Genomic DNA, 18,880 nt, shown 5'->3' on the forward strand with positions numbered 1-18,880 from the left:
CCCTTCACATCGAACACACTTATCCCATCATTCTTGCCACTTTCTGGAGTCCTGAAAGTCCTCTTTCATGAGTGTCTTTAGTTGCGCTGTTGTGACTGCCTCAATGTTCTAAACCATTTTGACTTTGGGGAAGAGCTAGAAGAACTAGAATAAGGTGGATAAAGATACACAGTAATGTTTTTATTTGATAGAAATTGCTGTGTACCAGAAGAGATGTGTGATATGGAGCTTGTCATGGTGGAGGATGATTTACAGCACACTATAAAACACGCCTTCTCTCAATCACAGCTCACACCCAACTAACTGTACTGAACAAGTTGAAACTTGTCACACACTGTTACAAGGTTCCACATGCCACTTCCCATATTGAAGATCCCTGCCTTTTTGTTGGATGGCACTTGGCAGCAGCATTCACCGTATAATTTGATCACCGATCATAATGGAAAGGCTCTCTGTCACACACTTTGATTCTGGCATGGCGATTTCAATCAAATAAAAACATCACGATGTGTCCTCACCCACCTTATTCACTGAATCTGGCATTGTGTGACTTCTGGCTCTTTCCCAAAGTCAAAATGACCATGAAAGGTAAATGTTTTGAATCGATTCAGGACATCAAGGCAGCCATGATAGCGCAACTAAAGACACTCATGAAAGAGGACTTCCAGAACTGCTTCTGAAAGTGGCAAGAATGACTGGATAAGTGTGTTCGAAGCAAGGGGGAGTATTTTGAGGGGGGTTAATGGGTTAATGGCAATGTGTCTTTTACTGTAATAAATTTTTTTAAATTTAAGCATTCACCATATTTTTTCATCACACCTTGTATACCTAGGAGTGGACTTACTGGATCGTGTTATAATTCTTGTTCCTTTTTTTTTATTGTGCAAAACATACATGGAATTGATCATTTAACCATTTTTAGTATACAGTGTAGTGCCATTAATTACATTCAGATTGGTATGCAACCATCACCACCATCCATCTCTCTGTAACTTTTTCATTTTCCTCATAGAATATTTCAGTGAAATGTTATGTGTGGTGCATCTTGGAGGTAGAGAAGTAACGGAGAAAAGAAAGTTTGTGCAGTTTGGCACTAGGAATTATAATTGGATCCACTGCCAATTTGCATATTTATCTGCAACAGAATGCCTGAGAACACTCAAAAGGGTTCATGGTAACATGAGAAGTTGCTGGAATTTATGTTGAATGTCTGATCACATGCCAACAGGAAGAGAAAAATTGCTCTGTAAAGTCTTCCTGGGGAAAACAAAACAAAACAAAACAGATCTAAGATTTCATAAGAGTGTTGTTGCATTCTTCAAGCTCTCACTATTGGTGAATCTCACTTAGGAAGACAAAGGAAAAGAAGTGCTATTTGTTGGTTGGGATCTGAGGTGTTGGTACAAATGTTTGGGGATGATGCAAGTATGCCTTAGATCACAAAGACAGATTCTGACAGGCCAGGGTGTGTGGGAGGCTTACGTGGTCCCTACTTATGAGCAGAGTGCCTTCCAGAGGCAGGTTGGCACAGGTCAAAGATTGTGGCCCCTAACATGCTTGAATTTCTGACATTTGCCCACAGAAATGTTTTCTGTGCTCCTCAGACACAAAACCTTGGCACTTCTCAAACCTAAGTATGTTATAGTAAAAAAAAATGAACCAAGAATCATTGTATGTACAAATATTATTAATTCCTTTGTCTTACATGTGAGGCAACTGGAACCAGAGAAGTTAGGTGATTTGCTGAAGCTTATAGAGCTAGTAAGCCTCACTGTTAAGCTAGAACCAAAGTCTCCTGACTTCAGTGCTCATTTTTTCCCACCACATTGTTTCTATTCAAAAGGCTGACACTGTCTAAAATGTCAAATGACTTCCTCTAAATCTGTTTGAGAATTCAAACAATGTCAGTTTAAGCACTGCCAGATAAGTTTAACATAATCAATCATATTTATTTCCAAAACATTTTTTTCTTGTGAGAATTTATTCCACTTTCTTTGGCACTGGTTTCCTTGCTTCTATTCTTGGACCACGTGCTTTGGATAGAGCTGACATCACACCCACCTGAAGAGTGACGGAAGCCCAGGCCTATCATGACCTCAGAGTTTGATTCAAGGATAGGTAGAGGATCCATTCAGAGTCATTGTGTCACAAGGAGACCTCTGCTGAGACTGTTGGGAGAGTAGGTAACTCTTTCCTGCTGGAGCTTCTAACAGTGAGGATGAATGAAGCCAGGAGCTTTGGGCTACTTGGTGACTACAAAAGAAGCCAAGAAAAGGAAAGACAGAAATGAGAATTGGAGGAAAACTGAATCCTAAAGATGCTGTTTGAGCTCCCAAGGCAGTATACACATTAATTAGAACTTCCATTTTTTTTCAGTGATACGATCTAATAGATTTTCCCTTTTGGTTAACCCAATTTGAGTTGTTTTCTGTCCTTTGAAATAAAAAAGTTCTAACTAATATAACATTATGCTGATTATTTAGAAAAATAATTCTAGAAAGGAAGTCACTAGAGAGCAAATTTGTTAAGTAATACAATGAGTCAAGAATTGGAATTAGTTGGGATTGCTTTCAGCTTCAATTTAGAAAAACAATTGAATCTAAAAACAACTTAAACAATAAGGACATTTATAATCTCATATAAAAGTCTAGAAGCAGAGAAGCAAGGAAATTTTACCATGGAAAAGGTCCGGTTACTCACCGCACGAAAGCCAAAGCTCGAGAGGCGCGGTTGATGGAAAGAAAAGCAGGTTTTATTCCAAAATGCCAGCATTAAGGGAAGACAGTGGACTCCCTGTCATAAAGACTGCCTTCCTCTCTTAATACTGCCAAAAGGTTTTATAGGCATGCAAGGAGGGGCAGAGCAAAGGAAGGAGTAGTAGTGGGCCAGGCAACTCCAGGAAAAAGCGCTTCCTAGAGGCTGGTTTGCCCCAGGGTCAGGAGTGAATCCCATACAGATGGAAAAAACCCCTCCCAAGTTACCAGGCGTGGTGTGTACACTGGCCGGAAGTAAACAGAACCACTGAAACTGGTATGCATGGTAAATACATAGCAAACAGAATTATTAAGATTTGGTGGGGGAGGGGGGGTAAAAGAAAAAAAACTTTCAAAAATCTCAAGCCAAACCTCAATCAGATTGAATTACATCAGAAGTTTAAATTTCAAAATTAGAAGATATAGGGTCACTGTTACAGAAATACCAGGGTTGGTTAATTCATCAGTACAATAATATCATCGAGGACCCAGAATCCCTTTTATGTAAAAATTGGGGCATAGATTAGGAAAAAGGGGGACACTGAGACTTAGAATGAAGACATCTGGGTAGATTCAGACAAATCTGAGAAACTTGAATCCCCAAGTCCCTCTTAGAACCATCCCTCTCTCCCTCCCTTCTTTTTCCCTTCCTTCCTTCCAACCTCTCTCTTTCTGTCTCTCTCTCTCTCTTTAAATTCTTTTTTAAAAGTAGTTTAAGATTCATAATAAGTTGCAAAAATAACGTAGAGTTCCCATATACCCTGTGCCCAGTTTCTTCCAATAATATCTTATATAACAATAGTACTTTGTAAAAAGTAGGAAACTAACATGGGTACAAATAGTAACTCAGGTACAGACTGTATCCAGATTTTGCCAGTTTTACACATGCTCTTTTTTGGGGGTGTACAATTCTATAAAATTTTATTACGTGTGGCTCCATAGTAACTATCATTATGTCGCTGCGCCATTTGTTGTGCGCGGAGGCCTTCTCGCCGCGCCATCTTTCAGGCGGGGCGGCCTCCGGGGTCTCTGCTCCTGCTCCCCACACAAGAACGCAGGATATGGTGAGGCTGAAAAGGAACACCCACGGAGCCATAGGTAGGGGAGCCATACCACCACGGTCTCACTGGAGGCTGGGCCCACCGGACACCGACCTGCCGTCCGCTTTTCCGCCAACCGACCGACCGACGACTCTCCTCCACTCTCTAGACTCTGTTCCTCTCTCTCGGCCCTCCTCTTCCGCTCTCTTCGGCTCTGCTCAGCTCCTCGGCAATCCTTTGTAGCCGCAGCAGTTATACCAGCAGCCAATCGGCTAACCTGCCACAGCCGACGGCCAATCAGCCACAGCTGACGGCCATTCACCACCCGAGCCAGCACCTTTCCATGTGAGGCCGAGAGCCTGTAAACTACTTTCTGGGGCTCTGTCCCCACACATTACAATAGGGAATCAGAATTGTTCCATTGCCACAAGAAAGTTTTGTGTTACCCCTTAAGGGTCACATCCTTCCCTCAGCTCTACCCCCTGACAACCGATGATCTGTTCTCTATCACTATAATTTTGTTATTTCAAAATGTTATATACAGGGAATTATATAGTATGAAACCCTTTGAGATAATGCCCTTGAGATCCATCCAAGTTGTGTGCATTCAGTTTGTTCTTTTTGCTGAAGAGTAGTATTTCATTTCCCTGATCTTTCTTAGCCAACCAAAACATTCCTTTTCTCCATGTCTGAGGAGACTAGCTTTCCCTTGATTGAAGACCCTGTAGCAAATTCATCTGAAGTAGTTCCTTGTCTGATCTAGGAGAAAGTAGATTATAAATCCCCAAATTGCAAGATTTTGCAAATTTATATTGCCAGAAACCTAAGAATATGTATGGAAATGGATTCTACAAGTGCCAGAAAAAGAACAAAAAAGAACAGAACTTAACATTGGACTGGACTGCACTCATCAATATGGGAGCACTTACCAGATTTTTCAGATAGAATGTGTAGCTCAAGCAGCAGGTCAGTTGCCTGAAAAGAGGACTTCATGGCGGCTTACTTTCAGTAGGTTGAGACACCAAAACTTCCCTGGTATAGTCTCAGGGATGGAACACAAAAGCTTCAGGCGCAGGAAAAGTAGTCCCAGAGAACACTGTTTTCACTAAGACATTGAGAAATGCATTGATGAGGGGAGGGGATCACCAGCATCTTTAAAAAACTCAGGCCAGGGATCATAGTGGGAGATTTCACCACTGAAATAGGTTCCTTGATTTCAAGCCAGAGTCACAGAGGGCAGGTGTCAGGTCTTAACCCCCAGAGACTAGATAAATGCAGTTACTAAAATGGGAGCTAGGACCAGAGTGGCAGTAAGAATGTTTTAACTCACATAGATCTTCGATGGTGGCTTTTAATCAGAGTGGATTAAATAGATAGGCACCTTACTTTAGTCGTTTTTGATCTACACAATCAGAAAAACTCTAGTTCTGGTAGTCAGATGCCTTTTCTTTTGGAGGAGAGAAAGGGTGAAGGTATCTTCATATTAAGTGGAATGGTTGCATCGTGTTAGGCAGATGCATACTTTTATTTCTTTGTTATATGGAAATTTAATGACAGTAGAATGGTGCTGGGTACTCAATAGGGTAGACTATTCCTGTTACTTGTGGGAGACTAATGGGAGACCATCTGACAAGAGGAGAAGCCATTTTTTTGTTTCCCGCTTCTGTTGGAATTTCCAGCAGCTTCTGCAGTTCTAGGCACTGCAGTGGTAGAGTACGCCTGCATTCATGGAGCTCTGACTTTGGCAGTAAGTGACAATGGTAGGCAACTTTGGACTCCTGGTACCCTGCAGCATCACTGTAAGCCTGGGCTCCTGTCTTAGTGCAAAACAACAGCAGTTACAATATTAGCAGCCTCAATGGCTGTGATCATGGGTCCTAGGTAACATCGATTTCTCTTTTCCTCCTCTAGTCCTGGAGGATAGTGTTTTCCAGTAGTTATTACTCTTTTTGTTTCTGCATCCCTTCGAACACTTTGGCAAACAATTTGCTGTATTAAATTCCTTTTGTTTGACTATTTAGAGTGATCTATGTTTTCCTAAGTGAACACTAGATGATATACTTTTCTTCTTGGGCATCCAGCTAAGCTACACTTTTCCTCCCTTTCAGTTAGATGTAGCTGAATTCTAAACTATGGAATGTGACTAAGTGATATATGCCAGATATAACTCTGACTTTTAACACTCTCCAAATACTATACATTTCTATAGACTGTAAAGCAGCCACAAATTCATTTACAATAGTAAAATAGTAGATGAATACCAAAAACTACTTCATTTCTGTGGCAAGGATTTATTTCTTTTATCTTATGGTTGGAATAAAAATTGTACTAGCTTTGAATGACCCTAAATATTTCTGTACAAATGGGCAGACAAGCAAACATATGCACAAAATGACTGGGTTCTAAACATGACAGACACGTCTGACACAGTGGTCAAAGTGGGGTGTGTCTACTTTGGAGAATACCAATATAAACATCTGGGGAAGAAGAAGACGATCTACTGGAGTGAGAGAGAAACTATCAAACTTTTCCATATATTTTGTATCTTATCCTCTTATAATTTCTATTTTGAGTATGTTTTATAACATATGTAACATGGTAGTACATATATAACTTAAATATAAATAAGTACATATATTGGAAGTACATATCCCAAAATCTTGTACTGAAAGGATGTATGATCAAAAACATTTAGAGACCACTGGCAAACTATATTAATTTACAGGTCTGAAATAGTATTAGCAACATGATAGTGTTACAAATTCACAACATACAGAGGGTGCCAAAAAAATGTATACACATTTTAAGAAAGGAAAAAACTGTACTAAAATTGTAATACTCAATATATACCTATAACAAAGATGAATACAAGTCACATTTGACTTCTGCAATTATAAGAGGTGCTCAAAGTGGTTACCATCAGTGTAATTTTAACAGTTTTTCTCCTTTCTTAAAATGTGTATACATTTTTTTGGCACCCTCTGTATTTAATAAGGGGGTGGGTGAATGGATAAGAAAATGTTTAATGTGGAGAAATACATCTAGTATTAGATGGGTTATAATTTTAGCTCTATCTCTCCCTCTGTTTTACTGGACAAGTTAATCAGCCCTGACCTCATTTTTCATCTTATCAAGTATGATTGGGCTAATTTGAGGTTTTCATATTTGTGCTCAGTGTACTCCAGAGATTTTAAAGAGTTTCTGTAGAGCCCCTGTAAAGGCAGGAGGAAAGGAAGATGACAGGTAGCTTCTAGCCTTGCTATATTTCTTTATCTAGAGTATCTAGCTCCCTTTGTACAGAGTAAGAGCCGAAGGGTTGAAAAAGGGGGTAAGAGAAGAAAACCATGGGGCTAGATCACTTCTTAAGATCTTTTTCCATTTTAAGGGCAAATAAAATTTAAAGTTATTATAACTAGTCTCTGGTATTAAGAATAAAAGCCTATCTAAATATTAGATTGTATCTTAGTAAGTGTAAAACTCTAGGGTGAGATAAAACACAATTAAATACATGAAAGCCATTATTAATATACTGTTTGATGTAAAATGCAAGGTTGCACTATTAATAGTCTAACATCTCAGTTGGCCTTTACTTGACTCAACTTACTTTACAAAGTCAGTGACAAGTATAACTTCTGCAGTGGCTATATTTTTTTCTAAAATATTTTTATCAACTTATTCATTTATGTGATCAATTTAACTGGTTAATAAGGAAAGAAGGAAACCGGAAAAGATCTCAAAGAGAGAAGAAAGAGTTGGCAGAGCAGGAATACTTAACAGTGTCCTTAATTGAAAAGTTGCAGTTGAGCAGCTCTAGCAATAGCACATTACAAATTTCCAGGATGACACCTGAAACTAATAAAAAAATAATTTCCAGGATGAAAATATTTGAAACTGACTAGAAAGTTGGCTGGCTTGCTTTGAGCAAATATTTTATGTTTAGTTTCTAAAGATAGCTGTACGTCGCCTTTGAGACTCCATATTGGTATTTTCCTGTTTCATTTATATGCAAAATTGAGAACGTTTTATTTATTTCACTGTATAATTCATTGGTTACATTTTACACCCCTTTTCCACTTAATTATTCAGTTCTACTGGAGTGTTCCTGTTCCCTTGACTCTTAGAAAAAGCACCAGTATACTTACAACGCATCCGTGTTGGGCAATGAAACAATGATTTTAAATCCTATACATCACCGTGTCATTTAAGTAACAGCAGCAGCAGTTCCAATATTGGCAGCCAGAAACCACTCTTACAGTCCTCTTACTTTCCTTTCAAAGTTGTATTTTGCGATTGGGGTTGAATTATGTCGGGGGGTGTTATCAATGGGCAAGGTGCTTGTGAACTCTTTCCCCGAAGCTTGCGCTGTTTGGAGTTTACTTACTCCGCATGAAGGCAAGACACATCATCATTCAGTACCGTTTTGCTCAAATCACCCACTCTCGTTTGAAATGTTTTCAATTTACACACACAAAAATACAGGTTGCCCTTAATCTATGCCATAATGTGTCCTACTCCCCTCCCCGTTTGAAAAGACTGAAACAACACAGAATCCCAAATTCACACTTAGTACACCCAGGAACACTGGAATTTAATAAAAGACTGACCTCATAGTTATCCAGCTTCGGCAGCTGGGATCACATCTCAAGCCTCACTTCCTCCAGCCCCACCTCCAAGCCGGCCTGACAGAGTTCCTTGCCCCGCCCCTGTCCTCACATGAGCCAATGGGGCGCGCCGCACCACCGGTAGGCAACTCCAGGGAGCCGCCCCTTCATCGCCCCAGGCTGAAACTGGGCATATACCCCCACCTTTTCCCGGCCGCGCGCATGCGCACTCTCACTGGGCCCCGAAGAGACGCTTAGGGATCGATTTCTCTTTCCTTTCTTCCCGGGTCGCGCGACTCTCCAAAACCCTTTCCACCCTACTGTTGCTGAGGATCCCTCTCTTATTCTCTCAGAGAAGGTGCTGCTGCGGCCTTGGGTGTGTCAGTACCCGGATGTGGAGCCGGTCTCGCCTGGCGGGGACTCTGTGGCTGGGCGGAGCGCGGCGGCGTGCGTGGGGGCAGAGAGAAGGGGGCCCCTGGGCCGGGGCGCTCGCGGGACGCCGGGAGGTACCACCGCTGCCCACGGGGGAGGAAGCGGCCCCGGCCCTCGGGCGCCCATCCCAGAGCGAGGGGCCGGGGGAGAAAAAAGGCCAGCAGTTAAGCTTGCTCCCCGCTGCCCTCGTCGTCCCCCCCGGGCTAGCCTCCCCCGGCCCACTGCGCTCCCCGCGCTCCCCGCCGGGGGAGAGCGTGGTTTCCTGGCGGCCGTCGCTGTAGCCCGGCCGGGGAGCCCGGAGGAAGCGGAGGAGTCCCCGCCCACGACCCTCTCCCCTCTGCCCGCCCGCCGCCGCCGCCGCCGCCGCCGCCGCCTCCTCGGAGCCGCTGCGGTCCGGTCTCCAGTCTGAGCGGGGGGCGCGGCGGCGGCGGCGGCGAGGGCAGGGGAGCGGCTGTGGGCTCGGCGGGGATCGCGCCGGCGGCCCCCTGAGTTATTCCCACGTCCCCCGGGGCTCGCTGCCGCCCCCGCCGGCGCCGAGAATCCGGCCGGGGCCCAACTCCCTCACGGGCCCCCCGGCGGCAGCGGCGGCGGCAGCAGCGGAGCCCACCGCTCGGGCCCCGATGAGTAACTCCCGGAATAACCGGGTGATGGTGGAAGGGGTCGGGGCCCGAGTAGTGCGCGGCCCGGACTGGAAGTGGGGGAAGCAGGACGGCGGCGAGGGCCATGTGGGCACTGTCCGGAGCTTCGAGAGCCCGGAGGAGGTGGTGGTGGTGTGGGACAACGGCACCGCCGCCAACTACCGCTGCTCCGGGGCCTACGACCTGCGCATCCTGGACAGCGCGCCCACGGGTAAGCCACCGCCACCTGGCCCCCGGCCTGCGCGCGTGGAGGGAAGGGGCGAAGCTGGGGTGGGTGTCGGGCCGGCTGGGAGAAGCCTTTGGTGGAACGCTTCTTCCGCAGCGCCAGGCTGGAGTGAGCGAAAGGGAGAGCCAAAGGGAATTTTGTTTACCAGGTTAAATACCTAGTAAACAAAAACTTGCAGAAAAGACCCCCTTCCCCCAGTCCCCAAGGGAACTGATGGCAACACCATCACCAGGATGCTTTCAAGTCTGGAAGGCACAAAGCTCCGGGAAGACAACAGGCAGTTCCCCTCCTCCTCCTCTAGGGAAGTGATCTGGAGAGATCTGTCTAATAAGCCATTGAAATTAATCAGCCACCAAATGATAACTGTCTAAAGGGGGGCTTGCCTTGCCATATGGTGTTTAGTTGACCGGTTACAATTGCCGAGGGGCCCTTGGTACCTCAGATTTGTTGTCTTCCCCCCCTCCCCCCCCCACACAAAGACTTAGAGTTCAGTAGCCAGTGCTTCTTGGGACCCTGTGGGATGATTTTTCATCTAAATTGTTTCATTTTGTATCGCTATGGCAGTAGAGGGAAAAAGGTGTAAGCTGGTAAATCATTTCACTGTGTTAAATACTTTTTCCAAGTGGAAGATAGGCATAGGGGACACCTTATACATATTGTTTGTTAACATCTCATTTCCCATGTATAGTTATGTCAGAGACTTAACTGATTAACAGCAATGAATCAGTTTCCTTGATTCATAAAATTTCAGGGATCTGTTACTGACTCCAGAATTTTTACATAATATAAACTGAAGGCTTGCTCTCACAAAATAAAGATCTAATTTATTTTAATCAAATTAATTTTCACAGATTTATCCTTAACACTCTATACAGTAGAAAATAGTTCAAATTTAAAGTTTGATACTTGTTAGAATGTATAAATAAGATACTTATAAGGCTTTGTGATTGAGTCTGACAAAGCCTAACATCCTGAAATGGGTACATAGTTATTGTTAGCAGGAATAAAAAGGGAAATGAACACAAGCCAACTCAGTTTTTGAATAAATAATTCATAAAATTGTGTTTTTTTGCTTACTTTTTAAACATTGAAGAAGATGAATATACATGCAGGACCAAAAGAATAGATTCACGCGACAAAAAGGGGCAGCCATTGTTAACAGTTTCTTGTGTGTTCTTACACAATACTCAATTCACTGCAAGCATATATATTAATATACTGTAAATATGCTACCCGTTTAAAGTACAAATGGTAAGAAACTATTTTCTTATGCACTTTTGTTTTTTAATACATGTTGGTGACTGTTCCATGTTAGCACCTTATTCTTTCACAGCTGCATAGTCTTCCAGTAACTGGATACAGTATTTTATTTCACCAGTGCTTTTTTGATGGACATTTATATATATATATATATATATTTTTTTTTAAATAAGTAAATTTATTCTTTTTTGTTTGATGGACATTTATATTGTTTCAGATATTATTTACAATGATGCAGTGAATAAATCCTTGTACATGTGTCCTTATGCATATGTGCTGAGTACTGCTGAAGTGGAATTGCATCAAAGGGTACACATATTTAACATTTTGACAGATGTCAACTAATTGCCCTCTGAAGACATTTCAGCAATTTACACTCCAACAACACTGTATGAGGCATGTACCCGTTTCTGTAGACTCTTAAAATTTTATCATGCTAGCTCAAGCTAAAGTTTGACCACAACTCAGTAATTTGGAGGCCTCTTGGGATCAATAATTCTAGGTTTATGGGGAAATTTAAACACCTTTCCAGGGTAAAGGTAAGGTGTAACACATCCTGTACTACAGCGACTTTTTAAGGGATATTAATGTTGTCTATATGTTTTGTAGTATGGAGTATATCTGTTATATAAATAGTTTTATTATCTTATATAAAGTAGGTATTTTTCAGAGGTAACTTTTAAAATCTTAGTTTAATTTACAAGGTAATTTTGCACTTTATTTAATTTGTTGCTTTGTAGCAGTTCATCTTGTTCATCTGATTCTTTTAGTAAACATTTTAAAGGCACTTCTAAATACAGGGTGGCTAGCCTTCTTATGAAATGCTGGAACAAATTACAAACCCTTGGCTCTGGCTTTGCCCCAGGACTATCATACTACTTTCACTGTTTTTCTTTTTTCTTCAAAATGTTTAATAGTTGATGTCCACTGGCATTTTATTACATTCTCAAGATTTACTAAATATATTTATTATATACAGTACTTGATATTTATTTGCATAATAGTTAAGATAAAAAAAGTGACCTTTCATTCTGAAATAATTTTAGGCTTACCAAAAAAATGACAAAACTAGTAAAAAGAGTTCCCTTTGGCCTTTCAGCCATCTTCTTCAGATGTTAACATCTTATAAAGTATTGAAACCAGAAAAATAACATTGATGCAGTATTCTTAACTAAAATCTACATATCTTATTCAAATTTTACTAGTTGTCCCTCTAATTTCCTTGTTCTGGTCCCGGATCCAATCCAGGATCACACATTGCGTTCAGTTGTCATTCGGTCTCTTCCAATCAGTACCTCAGTCTTTCTTTGTCTTTCATGACCTTGACACTGACCAACAATTTTATAGACTACCCGTCAAATTGGGTTCGTCTAATATTTTCTCATGATTAAATTCAGATTACTTTAGGGGCAAGAATACCATAGATGTGATGTTTTGCACTAGGAAGAACGTCATATCAGGAGGTACATGCTACTCATTTCTCATTAATGAGGGTGGTAAACTTGGCTAAATCACCAATATTTTTACCCCCCATTGTTTTGGACCATCAGTGCCATGCCAGCATTAAAAACCGAAATATAGTCTTGGTATTGTTTTGAAAATACTTTTGACCCGTGAAGTACCTGAATAGACTACCCTAGGGGTTCAAGAACCACACTTTGAAAATTACTTCCCTAGATAGAATCTCTCACAGAGTATCAAGAAGCTTGTATAAGAATGTTCACAGCAGTGCTGTATGTAAAAGCAAACAATTGGAAAGAACTTAAAGGTGCATCAACAAGAGAAGGGATAAACAAACTGAATTTTTACAGAAGTGGAGTTCTATACAGAAGAGAAAAATTAATGTTAAGCCAATAAGCAAGAAAATAGTTGCTTGGAAAAGAACACCTATTGGGTTATAGTGAAAAACAGTACTGTTTATTGTTTAAGGTAGGGTTGCTATTTTGGACTGATGAGATAATTTCTTTGGTGTAGGGGGCTGTCCTGTGCGTCGTAGGCCAGCATCCCTGGCCTCTACCCACTAGTTGCAATCATGATAACCCGAAGTGTTTCCAGACATTACCAATATCCCCAGGGAGTACAATTGCCCCCGATACTCATTGGTATAGGGATATGATTGAGACTCATTGGTTTAGAGATATGTACATGTGGTAAAAGTATACTAAAAAATTAATGATAAATGCTAAATTCCAGGGAGTGGATATCTTCATGTTGAAGGAAGTAGAATGCAGTTGATAGTAGGACCCCAAGGGCTATGTCTAATTTGGTAATATTTTATGTCTTAAACTGGGTGGTGGATGCATAGGTGTTTGTTATATTTCTATGTCTTTTTGTGTGCTTGACATGTATTTCATAGTTAATTTTTAAAAGTGTAATGATATTACCAGAAAGACAACTGAGATTGTTTGAGTATTCATTTTTTGTTCCTTATACCCACATTATGTGAACAGAAAATTGATTGCTGTATGTTTGGGAATTAAGAAATGGGGTAACCTTTAAAATAAAATTCTGTGAAACTTTACTGAAAGTTAAGGATTCTGGAGTGGTTGGGTCGTTATGAATCTTTCTAATATTCCCTTATTGCATGTTGGAGATTTTGTGTCGAGGTTGTATGTGGGGTCTGTAATATTTTGGCATATAAGCTTTATTTTTTTCTCTTAAGTGACATATAAAAGTTTAAATTTATGGTCTAGGATTGTCAAACCTTGAGAGGAGGAGCATTTAGTATATATTTGAATGATACAACTCCTATCTTGTATGCAGATATATTTGGCTACTTTGTAGTCAGCAAGATGATGGTGCAAATATCAAATATATATGTTATTTCTGAATTAGTTTGGAGTTAATTTTGTGAAATCTGTAATCAAGTAGGTATAGTTGACCTCTTATCATTTAGGTACTGTTTGTATAGGATTTGGGGAGAAACATGTTTTTACTTAATGCTTGTTTTGTGGACCTTGACTACAGTGCTGTATTGTTAGCAGAGAAAGAGTGGAGATAATGAATTTGGGTTTCCTATTAAGGTTCTTTCTACTCTCTTTGGTATGGATAAGAAAAGTTAGGGGTATGGATGATTAGGTTTATTCAGAAATAGCTTCCTGTATTGTTGGTCCAGGCTGACTTGGGGGCAGTTCTTTGTACTTTTTCTTCCACCCCTAGCAAAGAGGACTTTCTGGGTGCTTCTAACAAACACCTCAGATGTTAGTACTCAGTTGAAGGTCTAAAAGTGCTCATGTTGGATACAAAAATGAAATAGATAAATAACCTTCAGCTTTTCCTTTCTGAACCCCCCTAATTCTCTTCTGATCTGTTTCTAGACCTACATGAAAAAAAGAGAATTATTAAGGAACAGAACCTTAGGAAAATGCAGGACTTGTGGGAACAATGGGGAAGACGATGCCAGACCTGCTAAGGGTGAAATGTTGTGAGATGTTTCTTACTAATGGCATCTGTAAGGAAACTTTGATTTTCCTATAGATCCTATTTTTTTTAAAAAGACTTATGTGAAATGTCTTTTCCTGTTTAATCTCCATATGCTAAAACAATGGTTTAAATTGTGAAAGTCCACCTGATTTTAATACTCCCTGTAGATTGCAGCTTGGTTGAACTCAAGAAAACTAGTAACCACATCTATTAGTACTTCTCAAACTTAAGTCAGCACAGAGATTACTTGAGGACTTTTAAAAATGCAGATTATGATTCAGTAGATATGGGATTCAGCCAGAGTAGTTCTAAGAAGCTCTCAGGTGATAGAAAGGGTGCTGGCTTGTGGACACCTTGAACAGCAGGATGCTGGGTGCCTGCTTGTCCACTGAGATGCTCAGGCTCTGTGTCTCCTTTTCTTCTGAGCTGATTCCAAGCCTTGATTGTCTCTCTGTAATAGATGTTCTCAGTTTTAGAGATTGATGTTACTGGGCAGGGCGAAGAGAAGTGTGTGTACAGCTGAAATAAAGGAACATGGAACAGCTTTTTTAATATATGTATTTGTTTGCAAATATAATGCTATCTTATTATATATTTCTGGTTCTATACTGCCGTATCCCTCTGGTTGGATTAGATATTTCTTTTTGAATGTGTTTCCAGGTAGCCACCCACCAGGGTCTCTCCTCCACTTCTTTTTTAAAAAAATTTTTTTATAGGGGATTATTGAGGAACAGTGTGTTTCTCCAGGGTCTATCAGCTCCAAGTCGTTGTCCTTCAGTCTAGTTGTGGAGGGCACAGCTCACTGGCTCATGTGGGAATCGAACCGGCAACCCTGTTGTTCAGAGCTCATGCTCTAACCAACTAAGCCATCCGGCCGCCCTCTCTTCTACCTTCTTTAATTGCTAGGTGGTGTGATTCCAATGTACTCTGTGCTTCTGTTGCCACAGGTATGCTGTGTTATAATCATCTTTTGCACTACATTATTAGTTTGAGGGTAAGAAGTGTGTGTGTGTGTGTGTGTGTGTGTGTGTGTGTGTTTTCGTTCCTTGTATCCATTTCCTAGTAAAGCCATGGCTCTGAATGAATGTTTTCTGAATAAAATGCTCTTTTCAAAGAGTTTTTCTTTTCTTTTTTTTTTTTTAAACTTCTTATTTATTTTTAAGTGTGTTTTTCCAGGACCCATCAGCTCCAAGTCAAGTAGTTGTTTCAATCTAGTTGTGGAGGGTGCAGCTCACACTGGCCCATGCAGAGATTGAACCGGCAACCCTGGTGTTACGAGCTCTAACCAACTGAATTAACTGGCTGCCCCTCAAAGAGCTTTTGACTCGTTTGTTCTGAGGTTAGATTCATTTAGATTGATATTATCCTAAAAAAGAAACTGAGTTTCAAAGAGATTAAGAAACTTGTCCAGTGACAGAGCTGGTGAATAGCAGATGTAGTGATGAACAGTCAGTTATTACTTTTCCCTATCATTCTCTCTTCCATTTATAATATAATAGTTACAAAATGATCACCATTTGTACTACTTTTCCTGAGGGAAGATTGATTAGGAAATTTAAAGAATTTATGCTAGTCTGTGTTATGGTTGTTTGATTCATTTAACGTAACACTTGTTGGACGTTAGTAGTTTTTCTGTGTGTTTTTCTGTGTGTGTGTGTGTGTGTGTGTGTGTGTGTGTATACAGTATGTAACAGATAGTTTATATAATTACACTCAGCCTCCTGTAAGAAAACATATCAGATCCCGTGAGCGATTTGCTGTCAAAGCAAGCAATTGAGCTGCAAATGAGGCTGTCAGATTCTCCAGCTGGTCAGCCTTTACTATCACAGTATTGTATTTTTACTTTACGGGGGTTCTTAATCTTTTATGTTTTTTTTGTTCCAAACAGTGGTTTAAGGTCCATCATCCTATACTCTTGAAGCCAGGCTGGGCCCTTGGCAGAAGATATGACATTGTCATATCTGCTAAACTATCAGATCTTACCCAATATCCAAATTAAAGAAATCTCACTTTGATACTCGTATATAAAGTTTCTTTTGTGAGAAAAATTAGCCCGTCAATATTTATTTTTATATGTGTGTGGTAAGGGGCAGCATAGATAATTATGTCACCTTATATGGGAGAATATTTTCAGTTAGAAGTTAGAAGCCAGCTGGCTGGCTTTTTCCTTTATCTATGAAATAAATGGATTAGATTAAATATAAATTTTCCTTCAGCTTTGCGCTATGAAGCTGGGCTGAGACTTTGCACACAATATTTCTCCTTTGCCAGCTACATCCCTGTTGGCTCTGCTAATAGGGGATGCTGGAAGGAGACTGGAAGGCTTCGGGGGAGAAGGGACTTCCTTTTTCCCGTTTTGTTTACTTTTTCTGTTGGCACCATCTCACACAGCAGGATTTCAGTATCACTATTTGATTCCAGTTTGCTGATTTCCAGAAACAGTCTTGATGTTTCCCCGTCCCCCTCAGTGACCCCAGCACCAGCTATTCACAACCCCTCTTTAAAGGTCTGGATCACAGCTCTTTGGGGCCCCTCTTTTAAGCCCCTTAGATTTTAATAATTACATTTTTCCCCCATTTTTTATTCTATTTCTAGAGGTGATGAATTGGTGTGGTTTCTGGCTCCTGACTGAACCCTGATAATATTATACAATGTGTTTATCAAGTTTTGATCTTGTTTTTCTAACCTATTTGCTAGTTAAGTAAAAAAATTTTGAGGACTTTCGGCCAATATGGTGCAGTAGGTAAACACTGTGCTAACCTCCTCTCACAACCACACCAAAATTACAACTAAACTACAGAAAAACCTTCATGAGAACTGCCTGAAGTCTAGCTCAGCCAAAGTCCTACAACTAAGGACATACAGAAGAAGCCAACTCGAGACTGGTAGCAGGGGCAGAGATGCAGAATGGGCTGGTCCTATAGCCATATGTGACCATTAAAAATTGGGAGGGATATCTTGCTTTCCTCAGATGCCGGTAAAGTGCTCAGTCCTTCTGAGGAAGCTAAGGCTGCATTGGGGAAAGGCCCTCACTTCATCTGGTGACTAGCACCGCTCGCCCAGCGCTCACCTGCACCATGGCCTCTGTCTTGGAGCTTGCTTGCATCTACTCTGCCCTCATCCTGCATGACAATGAGGCGACAGTCATGGAGAATAAGATTAATGCCCTCATTAAAGCAGTTAGTGTAAATGTTGAACCTTTCTGGCCAGGCTTGTTTGCAAAGACTTTGGCCAATGTCAACATCGGCAGCCTCATCTGCAGTGTAGGGGCTGGTGGACCAGCCCCAGCATATCTGGCGCTGTAGCAGCAGGAGGTCCTGCCCCCTCCACCACTGCTTCCCCAGCTGAGGAGAAGAAAGTGGAAACAGAAAGAAGAATCTGAGGAATCTGATGATGACATGGGTTTTGGTCTTTTTGACTAAACCTCTTTTGTAAGTAACATGTTCAATAAAAAGTTGAACTCAGGGGAAAAAAGAAAAGTCGGGATATTTTGGCAGCAGAGGTTCCCCTCCCCCAATGAGTGAGGGGTCTCAGCCCCACACCAGGCTCAGTGTCGGGGAGAGAAGTCTCCATAACTTCTGGCTGTGAAAACCAGTGGAGATCATGGCTGAGTGAGATGAGGGCGGTTGCTGTCCCAGGTGCTCCTCTTAAAGGGCCCGAGCTCAGACTTATTCACTGACAGACTCACTCACTCTGAGCTTCAGCACTGAGGCAGCATCTCAAAAGGCACCAGGGACACACAGGGAGGAACTTAATTGTCTGGCTGCAGGGCGAGTGCTGGAGGGGTAGCATTCTCCTGGCCTGAGGAGCTGGTGGAACCCTTTGTTTGTTGATCTGTCCCCGCCTCCCGGTGTGTAGATGCAGGTGGCTGCCATATCTGAGTCTCTATTAATCAGGCTAACACTGCTTACCTTGCCCTGGTGGTTCTGAGACCCTGCCCCACCCCACTTTTGGGCAAACCCAAGCTGCTTCCAGTGGCTTTTCCCTATAAACAGCATGCCTTAGCTCATGCTGTAGACTTTCCTAAAACCTCTCAAACCCAAACAAGCAGCATTCGGCGTGTCCCGTACCTCTGGCTGAGCAGCTCTAGCCCGGCCTAGTGACAGCTGGCTTTGGTTTGCAGCTAGGACTCTCAAGGCACCTCCAAGCATAGTGCAGGTGATGGCCATCCGTGGATTGCTTTGTGGCTCATGCCAGGTGGCCCTGGGCAGAGTACAGACTATGACTGAACTTGCCCTGCAGCAGGTCCTCTCCCTGGAGGCCCCGGGGCTGGCACACCTAATGGCCAGCTTCGGACCAAGCCTGGGAATCACACCACTGCCTCCAAGGATGACACACCCAAAGGGCAGACTGGGCCCGCACCAGCACCCTGCTAAAGCGATCCTGTTCTCTAGGATCAGCCCCTGCACCACAACTCCACTGTAGTCATGGCCAGCCAGCCATCACCAATAAGCCTGAGGGTCAGTCCCTCCTATTTACGTGTAAACTGCAACCAAGGCTCAACTAC

At 41.9% G+C, this 18,880-nt stretch overlaps 1 protein-coding gene, 1 long non-coding RNA gene and 1 pseudogene across 2 annotated transcripts in view; 2 read left to right on the plus strand and 1 right to left on the minus strand.

Annotated features, from left to right (window-relative positions):
• Positions 1-1,924: 1,924 nt before the first annotated feature.
• On the minus strand, positions 1,925-3,901 carry LOC109452331 (uncharacterized). Its single transcript, XR_012498785.2, has 2 exons — positions 2,701-3,901; positions 1,925-2,253 (listed from the first exon to the last, which is right to left on the minus strand). It is a non-coding gene; the product is annotated as an uncharacterized LOC109452331 (long non-coding RNA).
• Positions 3,902-9,446: 5,545 nt separating this feature from the next.
• Positions 9,447-18,880, plus strand: part of MIB1 (MIB E3 ubiquitin protein ligase 1) — a 110,883-nt gene continuing 101,449 nt past the window's right edge. Inside the window, exon 1 of the mRNA XM_019741227.3 lies at positions 9,447-9,675. Coding sequence (XP_019596786.1) covers positions 9,447-9,675 — 229 coding nt within the window. The remainder of the gene's footprint in view (positions 9,676-18,880) is intronic.
• On the plus strand, positions 15,974-17,795 carry LOC141573159 (large ribosomal subunit protein P1 pseudogene; annotated as a pseudogene).

The sequence above is a fragment of the Rhinolophus sinicus genome, chromosome 4 (genome assembly GCF_057876585.1).
Source record: "Rhinolophus sinicus isolate RSI-liver-muscle chromosome 4, RSI-T2T, whole genome shotgun sequence".
Taxonomy (NCBI): domain Eukaryota; kingdom Metazoa; phylum Chordata; class Mammalia; order Chiroptera; family Rhinolophidae; genus Rhinolophus; species Rhinolophus sinicus.